Source organism: Spodoptera frugiperda, chromosome 14 (assembly GCF_023101765.2).
Source record: "Spodoptera frugiperda isolate SF20-4 chromosome 14, AGI-APGP_CSIRO_Sfru_2.0, whole genome shotgun sequence".
Lineage (NCBI taxonomy): Eukaryota > Metazoa > Arthropoda > Insecta > Lepidoptera > Noctuidae > Spodoptera > Spodoptera frugiperda.
The window spans coordinates 3,829-23,971 of record NC_064225.1 but is presented as its reverse complement, the minus strand read 5'-3'; the positions used below and the strand labels follow the sequence as shown (position 1 = coordinate 23,971).

At 44.8% G+C, this 20,143-nt stretch overlaps 1 protein-coding gene across 1 annotated transcript; it reads right to left on the bottom strand.

Moving 5' to 3' along the window:
- Nucleotides 1–12,392: 12,392 nt before the first annotated feature.
- On the bottom strand, nucleotides 12,393–19,042 carry LOC118279112 (beta-1,3-galactosyltransferase 5). The gene is made up of 2 exons (XM_035598645.2): nucleotides 18,715–19,042; nucleotides 12,393–14,050 (listed from the first exon to the last, which is right to left on the bottom strand). Exon 2 carries the CDS (start codon nucleotides 14,008–14,010, stop codon nucleotides 12,928–12,930), a length of 1,083 nt encoding a protein of 360 aa, XP_035454538.2. The 5' UTR covers nucleotides 14,011–14,050; nucleotides 18,715–19,042; the 3' UTR covers nucleotides 12,393–12,927.
- Between the last annotated feature and the right edge of the window lie 1,101 nt (nucleotides 19,043–20,143).

Sequence of the window (20,143 nt, the reverse complement as noted above, 5' to 3'; positions counted from 1 at the left end):
GGGTGGTTTTAGTAAGGTTAAAATCCCACAGACCCTCGTCTGTCATCCCCAAAAACTAGAGGCATATTAGAGGTTTCGTCCGGTCATAAAAAATACGTGGTGACTAACGCTAGTCCGCAGAGCTGCAGCCCGAGCGGCACGTGTACACACCGCGGGTGTAGGAAACTAGGAAATGTTTTTTGTAATATGTACCTAACTATAGCAGTAATAATATTAGTGAGCAATTTTCCTTGTAACTGGTTATTACTCGTCATGTTATTTATGCACTAGCCTCTGCCCGCAGCTTCGGCTGCATCCCGTCAGATAGTGTCTCATACGTTATCCCAGTAGACCGTAATCTTCCCAGGGGATGGTTAGTGAACAGGTGCCTTCATACCGATCCCTTCATCCACTTTTACGTGAATGTAGTTTCAGCTGTGCGTTGTCTGCCAGTCACTCAGTCAGTAACGGAAGCGCTTTATATAAATAGATTCATCAGACAATAGGTGTTTGTCTACCAACAACTCGACACCATCGAGTTGTCCACAACATTCAGCTTCTGACTGCCGCGACACGAGTGGGCGGGTCCTACACCGCGCCCGACGGTGACGACCTTCAGAGAGCAGAGACTAGACGGAGCGTCGTCCATGTTCCGTACTGGTACATCTGACTGACTGCAAGTAGTGCTGCTGTCGCGCGTAACCCGAGCGGCCGAGCGAGGCCCGGCGGACACGTGCAGTGACTCACACCTACACCGAGCGCCACACAACGCTCCACAAAGGCTTGCGAAGTGACGCCTGTGCGTGTTTTGTTCGCGAGCGCGCATTCTGTTCGCAATGTGCAGACAGGTAAACGTCGAGCCCACTACGTTACATACAGTGCAGTACAAGTACGTCGGCTCGGCCGCTACTGAGTCACACGTCCACGTTGCACTCGTATTCAATAAACGCAAAGACAATCTCGGGCAGGTTGTCCGCAGCGCACGCGTCGAGTTCATCGGCCGACGTGACGGCGCACATTTCTCGATTACAGCTGGCAGCAGTCGAGCGGCCGCTGGCTCGCTACACCTTGCAGCGTGTTGTTCTACTCGGCGTGTGATGACCGCATCCTCCATGTATTGCGCGGCGTGATGTTCCCACGGCCGGCGCGTGCATTGTGTGCCACTGCATACGTCGGCGCGTAGAGTTTTGGCAACGCCATGAGCCGACGAGAACCAACGGTAGTGAGTGACCAGTGGAGGACGAGTGACCTCGCGCGGCGCGGCCGGTGAACTCGCCGCCTCACACGATGCAATACCACTCGAGTTGTTATTAATTCATTATCTGCCTACATGCGTTACCTGCCTGACGTAATGTAACGTGCAGTAGGTACTACTGCATGAGTCAGTGATGGCCAGCAGTTTGCCAGTGGCACACCGTCACCTCGACATTGTAGGGGCGAGGAGAACCTCGCGCCACACTGATGGCGCCGCTTGATGAGACAGTCAATCGATTAACTAAATATACTAGTACCCAGGTAATGGTAACATGTATACACCCGACCCGGGACGAAGGTAAGATCCTTTGTTCGGCTCTCACGTATTTCACCATTCGCCCAATTAAACGGTCAATGTTGACGCGGTCAAAATTTATTCTGACTGACTGACTGACTGACTAGGGCAGTTACTTACAATATGCATATAACTATTATGCCTAGTTATGAATAGGCCGAAATTAGAATTTGTGCAACACGCTCGCCACGTCTGGCCAAATATTTATTGTTCTGAAATATCGAGCTTATGATAGTCACTGTGTCATTCATTACAAGTAGTCACTGGAGTGAGTGGACAGTATAACCCAGTAGCAACATAGCAGGACACAGCTTGTTTGTTCGGGCGCCAGTGTTGGTAGTGTTGGCGGTGGAGCCGACGTTGGGCAACACTCGAACGTCTATTTGGCGGCCGCCGCCGGCGACGTGTGGCCTCCGTGTTGCGATACACAAACATTGCACAGCCTCCGCGGCCTGACGCAACTCCAGGAACTACACTCCGACCTTCACTCCGCACGCAGCGCTCATCTCCGCCGCACACCTCACGATCTCACGATTAATGTGTTTATTCAGTGAATCGCTTCAACATTCCGATAATTAACAAACATCTATAGACGATTGCCGCGCACGTTACACTCCGTCGCCTTAGTCCCATGTAGGTAGTCCATTCCGTGTCGGTGCCAGTACATCCACTGTACACCTCGCCCCTTGTCCTAACCTAACCTAACCTAACCTAACCTAACCTAACCTAACCTAACCTAACCTAACCTAACCTAACCTAACCTAACCTAACCTAACCTAACCTAACCTAACCTAACCTAACCTAACCTAACCTAACCTAACCTAACCTAACCTAACCTAACCTAACCTAACCTAACCTAACCTAACCTAACCTAACCTAACCTAACCTAACCTAACCTAACCTAACCTAACCTAACCTAACCTAACCTAACCTAACCTAACCTAACCTAACCTAACCTAACCTAACCTAACCTAACCTAACCTAACCTAACCTAACCTAACCTAACCTAACCTAACCTAACCTAACCTAACCTAACCTAACCTAACCTAACCTAACCTAACCTAACCTAACCTAACCTAACCTAACCTAACCTAACCTAACCTAACCTAACCTAACCTAACCTAACCTAACCTAACCTAACCTAACCTAACCTAACCTAACCTAACCTAACCTAACCTAACCTAACCTAACCTAACCTAACCTAACCTAACCTAACCTAACCTAACCTAACCTAACCTAACCTAACCTAACCTAACCTAACCTAACCTAACCTAACCTAACCTAACCTAACCTAACCTAACCTAACCTAACCTAACCTAACCTAACCTAACCTAACCTAACCTAACCTAACCTAACCTAACCTAACCTAACCTAACCTAACCTAACCTAACCTAACCTAACCTAACCTAACCTAACCTAACCTAACCTAACCTAACCTAACCTAACCTAACCTAACCTAACCTAACCTAACCTAACCTAACCTAACCTAACCTAACCTAACCTAACCTAACCTAACCTAACCTAACCTAACCTAACCTAACCTAACCTAACCTAACCTAACCTAACCTAACCTAACCTAACCTAACCTAACCTAACCTAACCTAACCTAACCTAACCTAACCTAACCTAACCTAACCTAACCTAACCTAACCTAACCTAACCTAACCTAACCTAACCTAACCTAACCTAACCTAACCTAACCTAACCTAACCTAACCTAACCTAACCTAACCTAACCTAACCTAACCTAACCTAACCTAACCTAACCTAACCTAACCTAACCTAACCTAACCTAACCTAACCTAACCTAACCTAACCTAACCTAACCTAACCTAACCTAACCTAACCCAACCTAACCTAACCTAACCTAACCTAACCTAACCTAACCTAACCTAACCTAACCTAACCTAACCTAACCTAACCTAACCTAACCTAACCTAACCTAACCTAACCTAACCTAACCTAACCTAACCTAACCTAACCTAACCTAACCTAACCTAACCTAACCTAACCTAACCTAACCTAACCTAACCTAACCTAACCTAACCTAACCTAACCTAACCTAACCTAACCTAACCTAACCTAACCTAACCTAACCTAACCTAACCTAACCTAACCTAACCTAACCTAACCTAACCTAACCTAACCTAACCTAACCTAACCTAACCTAACCTAACCTAACCTAACCTAACCTAACCTAACCTAACCTAACCTAACCTAACCTAACCTAACCTAACCTAACCTAACCTAACCTAACCTAACCTAACCTAACCTAACCTAACCTAACCTAACCTAACCTAACCTAACCTAACCTAACCTAACCTAACCTAACCTAACCTAACCTAACCTAACCTAACCTAACCTAACCTAACCTAACCTAACCTAACCTAACCTAACCTAACCTAACCTAACCTAACCTAACCTAACCTAACCTAACCTAACCTAACCTAACCTAACCTAACCTAACCTAACCTAACCTAACCTAACCTAACCTAACCTAACCTAACCTAACCTAACCTAACCTAACCTAACCTAACCTAACCTAACCTAACCTAACCTAACCTAACCTAACCTAACCTAACCTAACCTAACCTAACCTAACCTAACCTAACCTAACCTAACCTAACCTAACCTAACCTAACCTAACCTAACCTAACCTAACCTAACCTAACCTAACCTAACCTAACCTAACCTAACCTAACCTAACCTAACCTAACCTAACCTAACCTAACCTAACCTAACCTAACCTAACCTAACCTAACCTAACCTAACCTAACCTAACCTAACCTAACCTAACCTAACCTAACCTAACCTAACCTAACCTAACCTAACCTAACCTAACCTAACCTAACCTAACCTAACCTAACCTAACCTAACCTAACCTAACCTAACCTAACCTAACCTAACCTAACCTAACCTAACCTAACCTAACCTAACCTAACCTAACCTAACCTAACCTAACCTAACCTAACCTAACCTAACCTAACCTAACCTAACCTAACCTAACCTAACCTAACCTAACCTAACCTAACCTAACCTAACCTAACCTAACCTAACCTAACCTAACCTAACCTAACCTAACCTAACCTAACCTAACCTAACCTAACCTAACCTAACCTAACCTAACCTAACCTAACCTAACCTAACCTAACCTAACCTAACCTAACCTAACCTAACCTAACCTAACCTAACCTAACCTAACCTAACCTAACCTAACCTAACCTAACCTAACCTAACCTAACCTAACCTAACCTAACCTAACCTAACCTAACCTAACCTAACCTAACCTAACCTAACCTAACCTAACCTAACCTAACCTAACCTAACCTAACCTAACCTAACCTAACCTAACCTAACCTAACCTAACCTAACCTAACCTAACCTAACCTAACCTAACCTAACCTAACCTAACCTAACCTAACCTAACCTAACCTAACCTAACCTAACCTAACCTAACCTAACCTAACCTAACCTAACCTAACCTAACCTAACCTAACCTAACCTAACCTAACCTAACCTAACCTAACCTAACCTAACCTAACCTAACCTAACCTAACCTAACCTAACCTAACCTAACCTAACCTAACCTAACCTAACCTAACCTAACCTAACCTAACCTAACCTAACCTAACCTAACCTAACCTAACCTAACCTAACCTAACCTAACCTAACCTAACCTAACCTAACCTAACCTAACCTAACCTAACCTAACCTAACCTAACCTAACCTAACCTAACCTAACCTAACCTAACCTAACCTAACCTAACCTAACCTAACCTAACCTAACCTAACCTAACCTAACCTAACCTAACCTAACCTAACCTAACCTAACCTAACCTAACCTAACCTAACCTAACCTAACCTAACCTAACCTAACCTAACCTAACCTAACCTAACCTAACCTAACCTAACCTAACCTAACCTAACCTAACCTAACCTAACCTAACCTAACCTAACCTAACCTAACCTAACCTAACCTAACCTAACCTAACCTAACCTAACCTAACCTAACCTAACCTAACCTAACCTAACCTAACCTAACCTAACCTAACCTAACCTAACCTAACCTAACCTAACCTAACCTAACCTAACCTAACCTAACCTAACCTAACCTAACCTAACCTAACCTAACCTAACCTAACCTAACCTAACCTAACCTAACCTAACCTAACCTAACCTAACCTAACCTAACCTAACCTAACCTAACCTAACCTAACCTAACCTAACCTAACCTAACCTAACCTAACCTAACCTAACCTAACCTAACCTAACCTAACCTAACCTAACCTAACCTAACCTAACCTAACCTAACCTAACCTAACCTAACCTAACCTAACCTAACCTAACCTAACCTAACCTAACCTAACCTAACCTAACCTAACCTAACCTAACCTAACCTAACCTAACCTAACCTAACCTAACCTAACCTAACCTAACCTAACCTAACCTAACCTAACCTAACCTAACCTAACCTAACCTAACCTAACCTAACCTAACCTAACCTAACCTAACCTAACCTAACCTAACCTAACCTAACCTAACCTAACCTAACCTAACCTAACCTAACCTAACCTAACCTAACCTAACCTAACCTAACCTAACCTAACCTAACCTAACCTAACCTAACCTAACCTAACCTAACCTAACCTAACCTAACCTAACCTAACCTAACCTAACCTAACCTAACCTAACCTAACCTAACCTAACCTAACCTAACCTAACCTAACCTAACCTAACCTAACCTAACCTAACCTAACCTAACCTAACCTAACCTAACCTAACCTAACCTAACCTAACCTAACCTAACCTAACCTAACCTAACATAACCTAACCTAACCTAACCTAACCTAACCTAACCTAACCTAACCTAACCTAACCTAACCTAACCTAACCTAACCTAACCTAACCTAACCTAACCTAACCTAACCTAACCTAACCTAACCTAACCTAACCTAACCTAACCTAACCTAACCTAACCTAACCTAACCTAACCTAACCTAACCTAACCTAACCTAACCTAACCTAACCTAACCTAACCTAACCTAACCTAACCTAACCTAACCTAACCCAACCTAACCTAACCTAACCTAACCTAACCTAACCTAACCTAACCTAACCTAACCTAACCTAACCTAACCTAACCTAACCTAACCTAACCTAACCTAACCTAACCTAACCTAACCTAACCTAACCTAACCTAACCTAACCTAACCTAACCTAACCTAACCTAACCTAACCTAACCTAACCTAACCTAACCTAACCTAACCTAACCTAACCTAACCTAACCTAACCTAACCTAACCTAACCTAACCTAACCTAACCTAACCTAACCTAACCTAACCTAACCTAACCTAACCTAACCTAACCTAACCTAACCTAACCTAACCTAACCTAACCTAACCTAACCTAACCTAACCTAACCTAACCTAACCTAACCTAACCTAACCTAACCTAACCTAACCTAACCTAACCTAACCTAACCTAACCTAACCTAACCTAACCTAACCTAACCTAACCTAACCTAACCTAACCTAACCTAACCTAACCTAACCTAACCTAACCTAACCTAACCTAACCTAACCTAACCTAACCTAACCTAACCTAACCTAACCTAACCTAACCTAACCTAACCTAACCTAACCTAACCTAACCTAACCTAACCTAACCTAACCTAACCTAACCTAACCTAACCTAACCTAACCTAACCTAACCTAACCTAACCTAACCTAACCTAACCTAACCTAACCTAACCTAACCTAACCTAACCTAACCTAACCTAACCTAACCTAACCTAACCTAACCTAACCTAACCTAACCTAACCTAACCTAACCTAACCTAACCTAACCTAACCTAACCTAACCTAACCTAACCTAACCTAACCTAACCTAACCTAACCTAACCTAACCTAACCTAACCTAACCTAACCTAACCTAACCTAACCTAACCTAACCTAACCTAACCTAACCTAACCTAACCTAACCTAACCTAACCTAACCTAACCTAACCTAACCTAACCTAACCTAACCTAACCTAACCTAACCTAACCTAACCTAACCTAACCTAACCTAACCTAACCTAACCTAACCTAACCTAACCTAACCTAACCTAACCTAACCTAACCTAACCTAACCTAACCTAACCTAACCTAACCTAACCTAACCTAACCTAACCTAACCTAACCTAACCTAACCTAACCTAACCTAACCTAACCTAACCTAACCTAACCTAACCTAACCTAACCTAACCTAACCTAACCTAACCTAACCTAACCTAACCTAACCTAACCTAACCTAACCTAACCTAACCTAACCTAACCTAACCTAACCTAACCTAACCTAACCTAACCTAACCTAACCTAACCTAACCTAACCTAACCTAACCTAACCTAACCTAACCTAACCTAACCTAACCTAACCTAACCTAACCTAACCTAACCTAACCTAACCTAACCTAACCTAACCTAACCTAACCTAACCTAACCTAACCTAACCTAACCTAACCTAACCTAACCTAACCTAACCTAACCTAACCTAACCTAACCTAACCTAACCTAACCTAACCTAACCTAACCTAACCTAACCTAACCTAACCTAACCTAACCTAACCTAACCTAACCTAACCTAACCTAACCTAACCTAACCTAACCTAACCTAACCTAACCTAACCTAACCTAACCTAACCTAACCTAACCTAACCTAACCTAACCTAACCTAACCTAACCTAACCTAACCTAACCTAACCTAACCTAACCTAACCTAACCTAACCTAACCTAACCTAACCTAACCTAACCTAACCTAACCTAACCTAACCTAACCTAACCTAACCTAACCTAACCTAACCTAACCTAACCTAACCTAACCTAACCTAACCTAACCTAACCTAACCTAACCTAACCTAACCTAACCTAACCTAACCTAACCTAACCTAACCTAACCTAACCTAACCTAACCTAACCTAACCTAACCTAACCTAACCTAACCTAACCTAACCTAACCTAACCTAACCTAACCTAACCTAACCTAACCTAACCTAACCTAACCTAACCTAACCTAACCTAACCTAACCTAACCTAACCTAACCTAACCTAACCTAACCTAACCTAACCTAACCTAACCTAACCTAACCTAACCTAACCTAACCTAACCTAACCTAACCTAACCTAACCTAACCTAACCTAACCTAACCTAACCTAACCTAACCTAACCTAACCTAACCTAACCTAACCTAACCTAACCTAACCTAACCTAACCTAACCTAACCTAACCTAACCTAACCTAACCTAACCTAACCTAACCTAACCTAACCTAACCTAACCTAACCTAACCTAACCTAACCTAACCTAACCTAACCTAACCTAACCTAACCTAACCTAACCTAACCTAACCTAACCTAACCTAACCTAACCTAACCTAACCTAACCTAACCTAACCTAACCTAACCTAACCTAACCTAACCTAACCTAACCTAACCTAACCTAACCTAACCTAACCTAACCTAACCTAACCTAACCTAACCTAACCTAACCTAACCTAACCTAACCTAACCTAACCTAACCTAACCTAACCTAACCTAACCTAACCTAACCTAACCTAACCTAACCTAACCTAACCTAACCTGAATTTGATTCAATGTCATTTGTCAAATGTCGAAATGATATCAGTCGAGTGCCAAAGTGACACCTGTCAAATGTCAAAGGAATAGTTGTCGAATGTAAAAATGACACCATGTCAATCATGAGGAATGTCAAATGTTCATTGAATTTATCGAAATGACATTTGACAAATATGCATTTCTAGAAAGTTTTCGTCAAAATGACATTAATTTGTCAATATCATACAATTAAAAAAAATATATATATATATATATATATATATATATATATATATATATATATATATATATATATTATACTTACGTTTTGTTATACAGCTCCAGAATAAACAGCAACCACGTAAATAGTCGTTAAGGAATAATTCATCCACAAAAATAATGAAACGTTTCAAACATCTTCGACAGCAGCTAGTTTAAATACGAAACTTCAGATTGCTGTTTTGAAAACTTGTAAGCAATTCCTCGTCAAATTAAAGTCACAATTTCAAAAAATAACTACCTATTCTATAAAACGAATTGTTGCCACTCTATTGGCTGTGGTTAATCGATTGTTTTATTTTTTTTAAATTTAATTTTAGAATTATTTTATTAAATGCATTAATAAGCCTAGTTGTTCTATAAAAGTCGGGTAAATACATCTGAAAAGAGTGATTGCTCCTCTCCACGACCTGGCGCGTGCCATTTTTTAACCGACTTCAAAAAAAGGAGGTTATTTTTTTTTATGTATGTTAATCGATATCTCCGGCAGTTATAGACCGATTTGAGAAATTCTTTTTGTGTTTGAAAGAGTACGAAGTCAGTGTGGTTTTTTTAAAGTCTGACCATAAATGTGGAAGATAATCCAGGGAACTCCTCAAAAATGAACAGAATGTGCTCTGCGTTTGAGTTTAAGTGATGCATACTAGCTTATCTTTCTCAGTAGCCATAAAATTCAGGACAGATAGTAGCATATCTGGTATAGAATGATGGGTAGCTTGATGTGCTGTCTGAGTTACATGACTGTATACCTATGTGGGTATCTAATCTGTTTGTGTGTTTGACAACTGACTATGTATGTAGCTTAAGAACAGGTTACTGTTAGCTGTCGGCTCAGCAGATCATAAGTAAGGGTATCAGGTTAATATACATTTGAAAATAATGTAATTATGCGTCAATATGGATAGATATTAATATTATTCATTTAAACGGCGCTGTCTCATATGAGCATCGCGTTTAATAGGTCGACCCATACTCAAATAAGTTATTCACTAAAAAACAAGAAATAAAAAACAATTTTAACAAAAAATTATTGTTATTTTTGGAGTCGGTGTCAGCCTAGGAAGCGCCAACAACTTCCTCGTCAGCACGGCACGGGCACGGCACGGGCGGAGTGGTGGTTAAGTACCTACTTACAACTGGTGTAAAACTGTAATGTTTTGTTGTGATAATAGGTAAATAACAAACCTATCTTAGTTGGCTGACACCGACTCCAGAAATAACAATAATTGTACCTAACTACTTACATTATAATGTGTGTGATGTGTTAGTAATGTTAGTTGATCTATTAAGTTGTTGAAAAATACGCAATTATTTCTTTTACTTTTTAGTGCATATTAATTTGTTTTGGAATATTTATTTTTTTAAGTCGGTTTTTTTTTGTTAAAATTGTTTTTTTTTTTTTTAAACGTTGCCCCACATTACGATTTTCTCCTGTGTCGTGGGTGCGTTTACAGATATACAATTTCACATGCACATGACACCCAGACCCGAAACAACAATTTGTGGATCACACAAAGAATTGCTCCGTGCGGGAATCGAACCCGCTACCCGTTGCGCGGCAGCCAGTTGCCCAGCCACCGCACCAACCGTTCAGTCAATCACTAGAGTAGTAGATTGATCTTACAGTGCTCAGTGTAATACTTGTAGTAGATTCATTGAGTCAATGATATTTTGTTGTTTATTCTGTGCTGGGCGTGACATTGAATACTTTTTTATTTTCAAAAGGAAGTAAAGTGACGTAGTACGTCCGTCATTATAATAAAGTAACAACTGTTTCGTATAGAATGCCTTCCCAACTTGCGAAAATAATTTTATTGATGAAATGTTAGATGGCAATAAGTATATCTTCCAGCCTCCAAAAAATACAATTTAATTATTTGTCAATTCAGAAAATTATCTGCATTTGTCAGAACCTTTATGACTTTTTAGTCAGAGAGTATAGGGGAAATCTGGACTGCCTCGTTGTTCGAGTGGTCGAAGTGCGACTGCCGGACGCCGGAAACGGTCTCGGGCTCGATTCCCGGGTCGGGCAAAGTATTGCTGGGCTTTTTTCGGTTTTAGGAATAAAATCTCAGTAGTAGCGCGGAGTCTGGAATCTTGCCCAGTATATGGCAATAGGCTCAGCACCTATTACATGGGACTATTGGGACTTATAACACAAATGGTGAAAAGTGGGTGTACATTGTATAGCGGCATTACGTGCCGTAATGTGCACCTCTACCTACCCCTACGGGGATAAAAGGCGTGCCGTTGTGTATTTGCGTGTGTGGTTCTGTGGTTATGTAAGTTACACCATACGGTAATGTGAAAATTATTTGGAATTCCTTCGATAAGTACTGCTACGGTTAAATCGTCTTTTTAGTTAAATTAAAATTTTTATTGTCCCAGCTTTTTCTAACAAATTGCATTATGGACGATTAGATACAGTAATAATAGCAAACGTAGAACACGTTTGTAAAATTTTACTTACAATGACCAGGGGCTATGCCGGCTTGATGTTAAAACTCCGCCGAGGGTCACGGCTAAGACACATTTGTCCAGTAATGTATTTACTTGTAGCGCTTACACCTGAGGCATTCATAGACCTGCGAGCATGTCTTGTAGAAGGTCGACACAAGACGCTGGCAACACCAAACGATTTTACTAAATGCGGCTGTAGAGACAACCTTCACACTTTGCTAATAAGTTGTATAGCTTGCACTTGTAGGAATTTAGTGAGTCGTGTAACATAATCCTATTATATCGTTTATAAAACCAAACGATAGGATCGCAAGTACTAGTACGCAAATCATGTTAGAAGATGCTGCAACAGGCGCAGTGGCCGGAGTGAGTGCGTCGAGTACATTAACATAACACATGTAACCTTATACGTTACTTGTTATAGGAAGTACTTGCGTAGTACTCGTACCTAGTATATAGTGTTACAGGTTTGGTCGGTGGAAGTGGGAGTGGGTGTAGGTACAGTCCGGCGGGTTGCAAATGAAACGCAGCGCTACAACGTACATACAGACTATAATTTATTTACATCTGGCACAACCTCCGCGCAGTGATACAACACGTGTACAATATGACATACTGTATCGATTACACACGACGCCGTCTGCACCGGTGAGTCGCTCGGCGGCCCGCGCCACCGTGGGCCCGGGGCGCTGGCGGCCGGGGCGCTGAGTGGGGCCCGGGGCGCTGAGTGGGGCCTGGGCCACTGAGTGGGGCCCCGGCGCACAGCAGGGCCCGGGGCGCACAGTGGGGCCCGCGGGCGCGCGGAGCGAGTCAACGAGCGACGGACTACGCGACACACGCGACTATAGTCACGCAAGCTAACCGCTTTGTACTTTATATACAAAAAAAAATAAGTTTAGTATAATAATAATATGTAAGCGAGATTGTCCGAGGTCGGGGGCGACCGTCGCGGGGCCCGGGACGGCGGCCGGGGCCCGACGGGGCGCACGCAATAGCGAGGCCCGCCGGGACCGAGTATAAAAATATAGTTTCGTAAAAAAACGAGACGATAGAAAAATAAGTGGCGGCCTAGCTGGCGCACTTGGTCTTGCCGTCCAGCAGCTTGCGCCAGAGGTCGAACTGCTCGTGGTAGCGCACCATGTGGATGGCCAGGCCGCGCTGCACGGCGCACGGGTGCGGCGCCACCTTCTTGTTGTAGAACTCGGGCGCGTGCTGGCGCCGCAGGCCGAGCCGCGCCGCCAGCACGCCCGTCACGAACACGTCCTCCAGGCGCACGTAGCGCTCGCGGGGCGCCGCCGCCAGCAGCGGGCCCACGCAGTCCGCCGTCAGCAGGTAGGCGGGGCCCGTGGCGAAGTCGGGCAGCACGCGCGCCGGGTACTGCAGCGGCGACAGGTAGTACTTGGACTTGGTGGTGCGCTTGGGCAGCGAGCGCCGCACCACCTTGCCCCAGATGGTGCGCGTCGCGTTGGCGCGGCCCGGCGCCGCCGCGAACTCCAGCAGCCGCGGCACGTTGATGAACATGTCGTCGTCCGTCTTCAGCAGGCGCGGCGCGCGCGGGCAGTACGTGTCGGCCCACTCCAGCATGGACAGCGTCTTCAGCGTCAGGTTGGAGTACGAGTCCACGGAGCGGCCCACCACCAGGTCCCCGTACATGGCGTCCTCGGCCGCCAGCGCGGGCCGCAGCGCGTCGGGCGGCGCGCCCAGCACGAAGGCCAGCGCCACGTCGGCGCGCGCGGCGTAGTGGCCCCACGTGAGGCGCACGGCGTCGCGCGCCGCGGCGTGCGCCGGCGCCGACGTCACCAGCACGAGCAGGCGCAGGCGCGCGCCCAGCGCCGGGCACAGCTCGGGGTGCGGCCGCTCGTGCCCGCCCACGTACACGTCGCGCACCAGCACGACGCGCGGGTCGCGCGGCGCCGTGCTGGCGCGCACCGTGGCGCTCGTGCTGGGCGCGGGCGGCGCCGTGCGGTTGGCGGCCGGGGGCGCGGGCTCGGCGGCGCGCGGCTCGGGGCGCGGCGCGGGGCGCGGGGCGGGGCGCGGCGCGGGCGGCGCGGCGGGCGGCAGGCGCGCCAGCAGCAGCAGCAGTAGCAGCGCGAGGCCGGCGAGCGCGGCGCAGTGCGAGCGCCGCACGGGGCCCAGCAGGGCGGGGCCCATGCTGGCTCCGGGCTCCGAGTTACCGCCGCGCCACGCGGACCTGCAACACACGCCCGTCATGTAGTAGCGACGCTCGACAGGGAGCGAGGTGTACAGTGGATGTACTGGCACTGACACGGAATAGACTACCTACATGGGACTGAGACGACGCGACGGAGTGTAACGTGCGGGCAATCGTTTATAGATGTTTGTTAATTATCGGAATGTTGAAGCGATTCACTGAATAAACACATTAATCGCTAGATCGTGAGTGTGCGGCGGAGATGAGCGCTGCGTGCGGAGTGAAGGTCGGAGTGTAGTTCCTGGAGTTGCGTCAGGCCGCGGAGGCTGTGCAATGTTTGTGTATCGCAACACGGAGGCCACACGTCGCCGGCGCCCGCCAATTAGACGTTCGAGTGTTGCCCAACCTCGGCTCCACTGCCAACACTACCAACACTACCAACACTGGCGGCCGGACATACAAGCTGTGTCCTGCTATGTTGCTACTGGGTTATACTCTTCACTCTCTCCAGTGACTACTATAATGAATGACACAGTGACTATCATTAGCTCGATATTTCAGAACAATAAATATTTGGCCAGACGTGGCGAGCGTGTTGCACAAATTCTAATTTCGGCCTATTCATAACTAGGCATAATAGTTATATGCATATTGTAAGTAACTGCCCTAGTCAGTCAGTCAGTCAGAATAAATTTTGACCGCGTCAACATTGACCGTTTAATTGGGCGATTAGTGAAATACGTGAGAGCCGAACAAAGGATCTTACCTTCGTCTCGGGTCGGGTACATACATGTTACCATTACCTGGGTACTAGTATATTTAGTTTATCGATTGACTGTCTCATCAAACGGCGCCAACAGTGTGGCGCGAGGTTCTCCTCGCCCCTACAATGTCAAGGGTGACGGTGTGCCACTGGCAAACTGCTGGCCATCACTGCCTCATGCAGCAGTACCTACTGCACGTTACATTACGTCAGGCAGGTAACGCATGTAGGCAGATAATGAATTAATAACAACTCGAGTGGTATTGCAGCGTGTGAGGCGGCGAGTTCACCGGCCGCGCAGCGCGAGGTCACTCGTCCTCCACTGGTCACTCACTACCGTTTGTTCTCGTCGGCTCATGGCGTTGCCAAAACTCTACGCGCCGACGTATGCAGGCGCACACAATGCACGCGCCGGCCGTGGGAACATCACGCCGCGCGCCGCGCAATACATGGAGGATGCGGTCATCACACGCCGAGTAGAACAACTCGCTGCAAGGTGTCGCTCGACTGGTGCCAGCTGTAATCGAGAAATGTGCGCCGTCACGTCGGCCGATGAACTCGACGCGTGCGCTGCGGACAACCTGCCCGAGATTGTCTTTGCGTTTATTGAATACGAGTGCAACGTGGACGTGTGACTCAGTAGCCGCCGAGTGTCAGTAGTGGGCTCGACGTTTACCTGTCTGCACATTGCGAACAGAATGCGCGCTCGCGAACAAAACACGCACAGGCGTCACTTCGCAAGCCTTTGTGGAGCGGTCGGTGTCGCGCTCGGTGTAGGTAGTGAGTCACTGCACGTGTCCGCCGGGCCTCGCTCGGCCGCTCGGGTTACGCGCGACAGCAGCACTACTTGCAGTCAGTCAGATGTACCAGTACGGAACATGGACGACGCTCCTTCTAGACTCTGCTCTCTGCAGGTCGTCACCGTCGGGCGCGGTATGGGACCGGCGGGTCCCATACCACTCGTGTCGCGGCAGTCAGAAGCTGAATGTTGTGGACAACTCGATGGTGTCGAGTTGTTGGTAGACAAACACCTATTGTCTGATGAATCTATTTATATAAAGCGCTTCCGTTACTGAATGAGTGACTGGCAGACGACGCACAGCTGAAACTACAGGTCGCGGAGGTCGCCATTCACGTAAAAGTGGATGAAGGGATCGGTATGAAGGCACCTGTTCACTAACCATCCCCAGGGAAGATTACAGTCTACTGGGATAACACATAAGACACTTTGTCCGACGGGATGCAGCCGAGGCTGCGGGCAGCAGCCAGTGCATAAATAATATGACGAGTAATAACCAGTTACAAGGAAAATTGCTCACTAATATTATTACTGCTATAGGTACATATTACAAAAAACATTTCCTAGTTTCCTACACCCGCGGTGTGTACACGTGCCGCTCGGGCTGCAGCTCTGCGGACTAGCGTTACTCACCACGTATTTTTTATGACCGGACGAAACCTCTAATATGCCTCTAGTTTTTGGGGATGATTTTAACCTTACTAAAACCACCCGGTGGCCACCCTCAGCACCTGTAAGGGGCACAAGTCCTCTAATAGACCTGCTCCAGAGCCCCCACAGTGCATCACCTGTTACGGCACATCCCTAGGGAGAGGCGTTCTCCCTGAAGCCTCGCTGTGCACGGCAGCACGTGACCACTGTGCCACGGTCTACCCTGAGGCCACTGAGTGGGCACCTAGAGTGTACAGAGTCCCTAGTCCTAACTGTATGCACCCGAGGCCCCAGAGGATGACGGGTCGTACATACGCAGTAGTACGGCCAACAGCTACACAAGTAACAGACCTTGTATAACGATTTACATATAAAAAATATTTTTATAACTTTTGGGTGTTTCAAGGTCCCACAGTTTTGACCCGGTGTATGATTGATAACAGCGCGGCCACGAACACCGCGCGTGCGCCGTGTAGTGTGTAGTGTGTAGTGGCGCGACTGTACCAGTACTACCGGTGCATGCGCTGCTCGCTGCAGGCGGTACGAATAGGTATATGTAGGTAGGTACCAATAGGTAATTGATCAAATAATGTATCAGAGATATTGTAAAAATCATTTTTTTTTAAAAGAGTAACGATTGAGTTTCTTGCTCGTCCTTCTCCATTCGAAGCAACACTTTGGAACGAGCGCCTAGCTTCACTGACGGACGGACTGACGGACAATTCAATTTGACGTTTCGAAAGTTCCTAATTTAGGATTAATTGAAATAAATGCTTTGACTTGGACTAGGAGATATATGTGCAACACACTGTAGACTATACATTTTATAAAAGTGCACAAGCGCAACTTATGTATGCACAAATATAAAAAATAAATAGTTAGTAAGCAGTGTTACTAGACAAACATCGAACCCAACAATGTGATTAATGTCTGCATGTTGAAGCATCATGCGACTGTCTCTTTATTTATTGATAGTAAAGACTTTGTAAGTACCTGCTAGCAATAACATGGCGAGAACAACAATAATACTAGTAGTTACTTCACTAAGTATGACAATAGAGAATAGAATACCAATAAAATACTTAAGTTTAGTATTGAAGCATAACTACCAGGTGTTGCAAAAACTTGCAAGAACCGAAAATACCGAAAAAAGGTAATCCCGGTTCCATTATACAAAGGAACCAAAAGTTCTGGTTCACAGTTCCCAAAAAGAACACTGGTTCTGCAAACACTTGTCTCCACGAGGATGGTCCAGCTTGTGTTCACAAGGAAGGTAGCAGTTACAAGTACATTCAACAGAACATTAGCTCAGTACTGTCTACAATCTACTGGGCCACCGACACACTCAGTCACTCTCACAAACAGTTCCGGCTCCATTGCCCACACAGCAACATTGGCTATACATTAGTCCACTGGCAGCCGTTATCTACTACCTAGTTAGTTACTACAATTATTAAACAATGAAAAAAAATTTTTTCACTGCCATTAATTTATTATTTCACATTAATACCACACACTACCTAGTTACCTAGTACCTATGTATAAAACAAGTAACACAGTTGCACCTTGTTATTGTCAATGAGTTAGACAATCAGATATACTATTTATGTTCACTAGCTTCTCCCACTGCTTTGTCCATACAATATCATTGAGTAATCGTCTTTATATAGAATTTATTTATTTCTGCTCCTAATAATTGTCTCATTTACTAAGAACTTTGTATTAAAATTACTGTAGTTACTTTATAATTATATTTAGTTATGGGTCCTGAAGTTAGTTTGTTTTTGTGTCATGTTGTGTGATAGCTCCACCGGGCCCCCACTGTGTTGTTGTTGTGTGGGAGAGGAAGTCAGTCAGTGACACTCCCTGCGTACCACTGTAACACATGCCGTAGACTCATGCTTCATTTGTTTACAGAGCACATCTCTACTCATTACCTCACCATACTACTGCACAACACACTACTTGTGTATGTGTGTGTGTGCAACAGATGACAACACAAACACCTTATTGTCAGCAACACAACGTCCCGGCTCACTCCACTACCAGACTTTGCAGTCAACTATACACACATGTCACCAGTTGCATACAAGTAATAAAATTGGTGCTGCCTGGTCAAATATGCATATTTATGACGCTTCACTGAACCAAACAAAGAGGTCACTGGTGAATGTAGCATTAATTGATTATGAATAGCGATTATTAAAACGGGGGGAGTTGTGTAAACAAGCAGTTGGCCACAGTTACAACATGACGCCACTGCGTTACATCTCACGACTCTGTGCTCATCTCTGCTTACACGACGTCCCCTACAATTAGCGCGCTTCACAAAAAGCATTCGCTTGACCTCGAACACAGTTCACGGCAACCCACCAGCTACAGCACTCAGCTAGCGACTACAACCATTCGATAGTATCATTTACCTGAACGACTGATCGAGTACGTCAAGTAAACAAACTACTCGTAACAAAGTGAACGCGGCGCACTCACCATGGTAGTGACAGGTATGCGAGTGGTTCGTGCTGCACTAGACTCGGCAGACGCGCGCGTCCAGGCGCTCCGGACAGGGCGAGCCGCGCTGCGACTGGCGGGCGGTGGCTGCAGGCTCGGCTCTCATGAGCGCTGCGGACTCGCACGGCTTCACCGTGGCGCACTGCACACTACTGCCCGTCTCGAAGCCACTATCGCGTGTCGACAGTCCGGCTAGCCAATTGACCCAGTGCACGATGCCGTCGGCGGCAGCGACATGACTGGCTACAGACCACTGACCTGACTGCTTGATTAACAGTTATGTACTATTATTATAAATTGTAAGGATAAGGATGGGCTGTTAACTAGATAGAGTATACAAACATGTATCGATTGCAAAGTGAAATAATTAATCGATTCATTTCGTTATTCGTAGTGTTTTTATAATAATTATGTTTAAAATCATAATCAAGAAACTGTTTGATTAGGTAAGTCGATTAATTTCAATTTCACGCAAGGGGCTGGCATTAATTCGAGTCGAGTGACCGCATTAAATAGTTGCATAAGTAAGCCGAATGATAATCAGAAGGTAAGTTAATAGTATTTGTAATTTTATATATGTTAACGGTAGGTACCTTTGTTTATAAAGGAATATGAGGGAACTAAAAGGTGTAATTTATTATCACATTTTAAACTCAGCACTAATGTGCCAGACAAAGAAACTGTGTGTTAAATGGATAATTTGCCCTCCTTAACCCTAACTCAGAAGTTCGATTAAGATCATAACTGTAGGTCGTAAATTCGATTAACTACAGTTTAATAGCGTATTAAGGTGTTATCATGTAATTAAAAACCACACGAGAAATTACTTACGTTCTTATCATGGTTGTTTTATCAGATTCTGTCGTTGGATCAAGTGGTTGGAAATGTGGCTTCTAAGCAAGAGGTCTCGGGTCGATTTCAATTATTGCAAAGGGGCGTAACATAAGTTGATAAGTCTTAATAGAAATCGAACAATAAAAAAGGAAATAGTCTCAGTTCTTAAGCGATTCATTGTTATCACAAAAAAAAATGAATACTCACTTAATAATTATGATTGTAGAAACATAAAGGTTATTTGTATAGCTCAATTGTGTGGCATATTTTATATCAGAGATCGTTATAAAATTGATTTCTTAGATGGTAGGTAAGAAGCGAATCGATTAATATCAATTAGTATTAATCGATTTAATTATAAAATACATACTATACATCCCTAGTCACTTCAAACCGCTGACGTTAACTTGACAGTTGACAGTAACTTAGCGTTTTGTTATTGCTGGAATGACTTAAGTTGTACAATCCGTACCTAATTGTAATTAAGTTTAATTTTACTCTTTGGTACGAACCTGTACTATATGCCTGTAACTACACACGGTACACAAACATAATGTGTTAGAAGTTGGCGCCA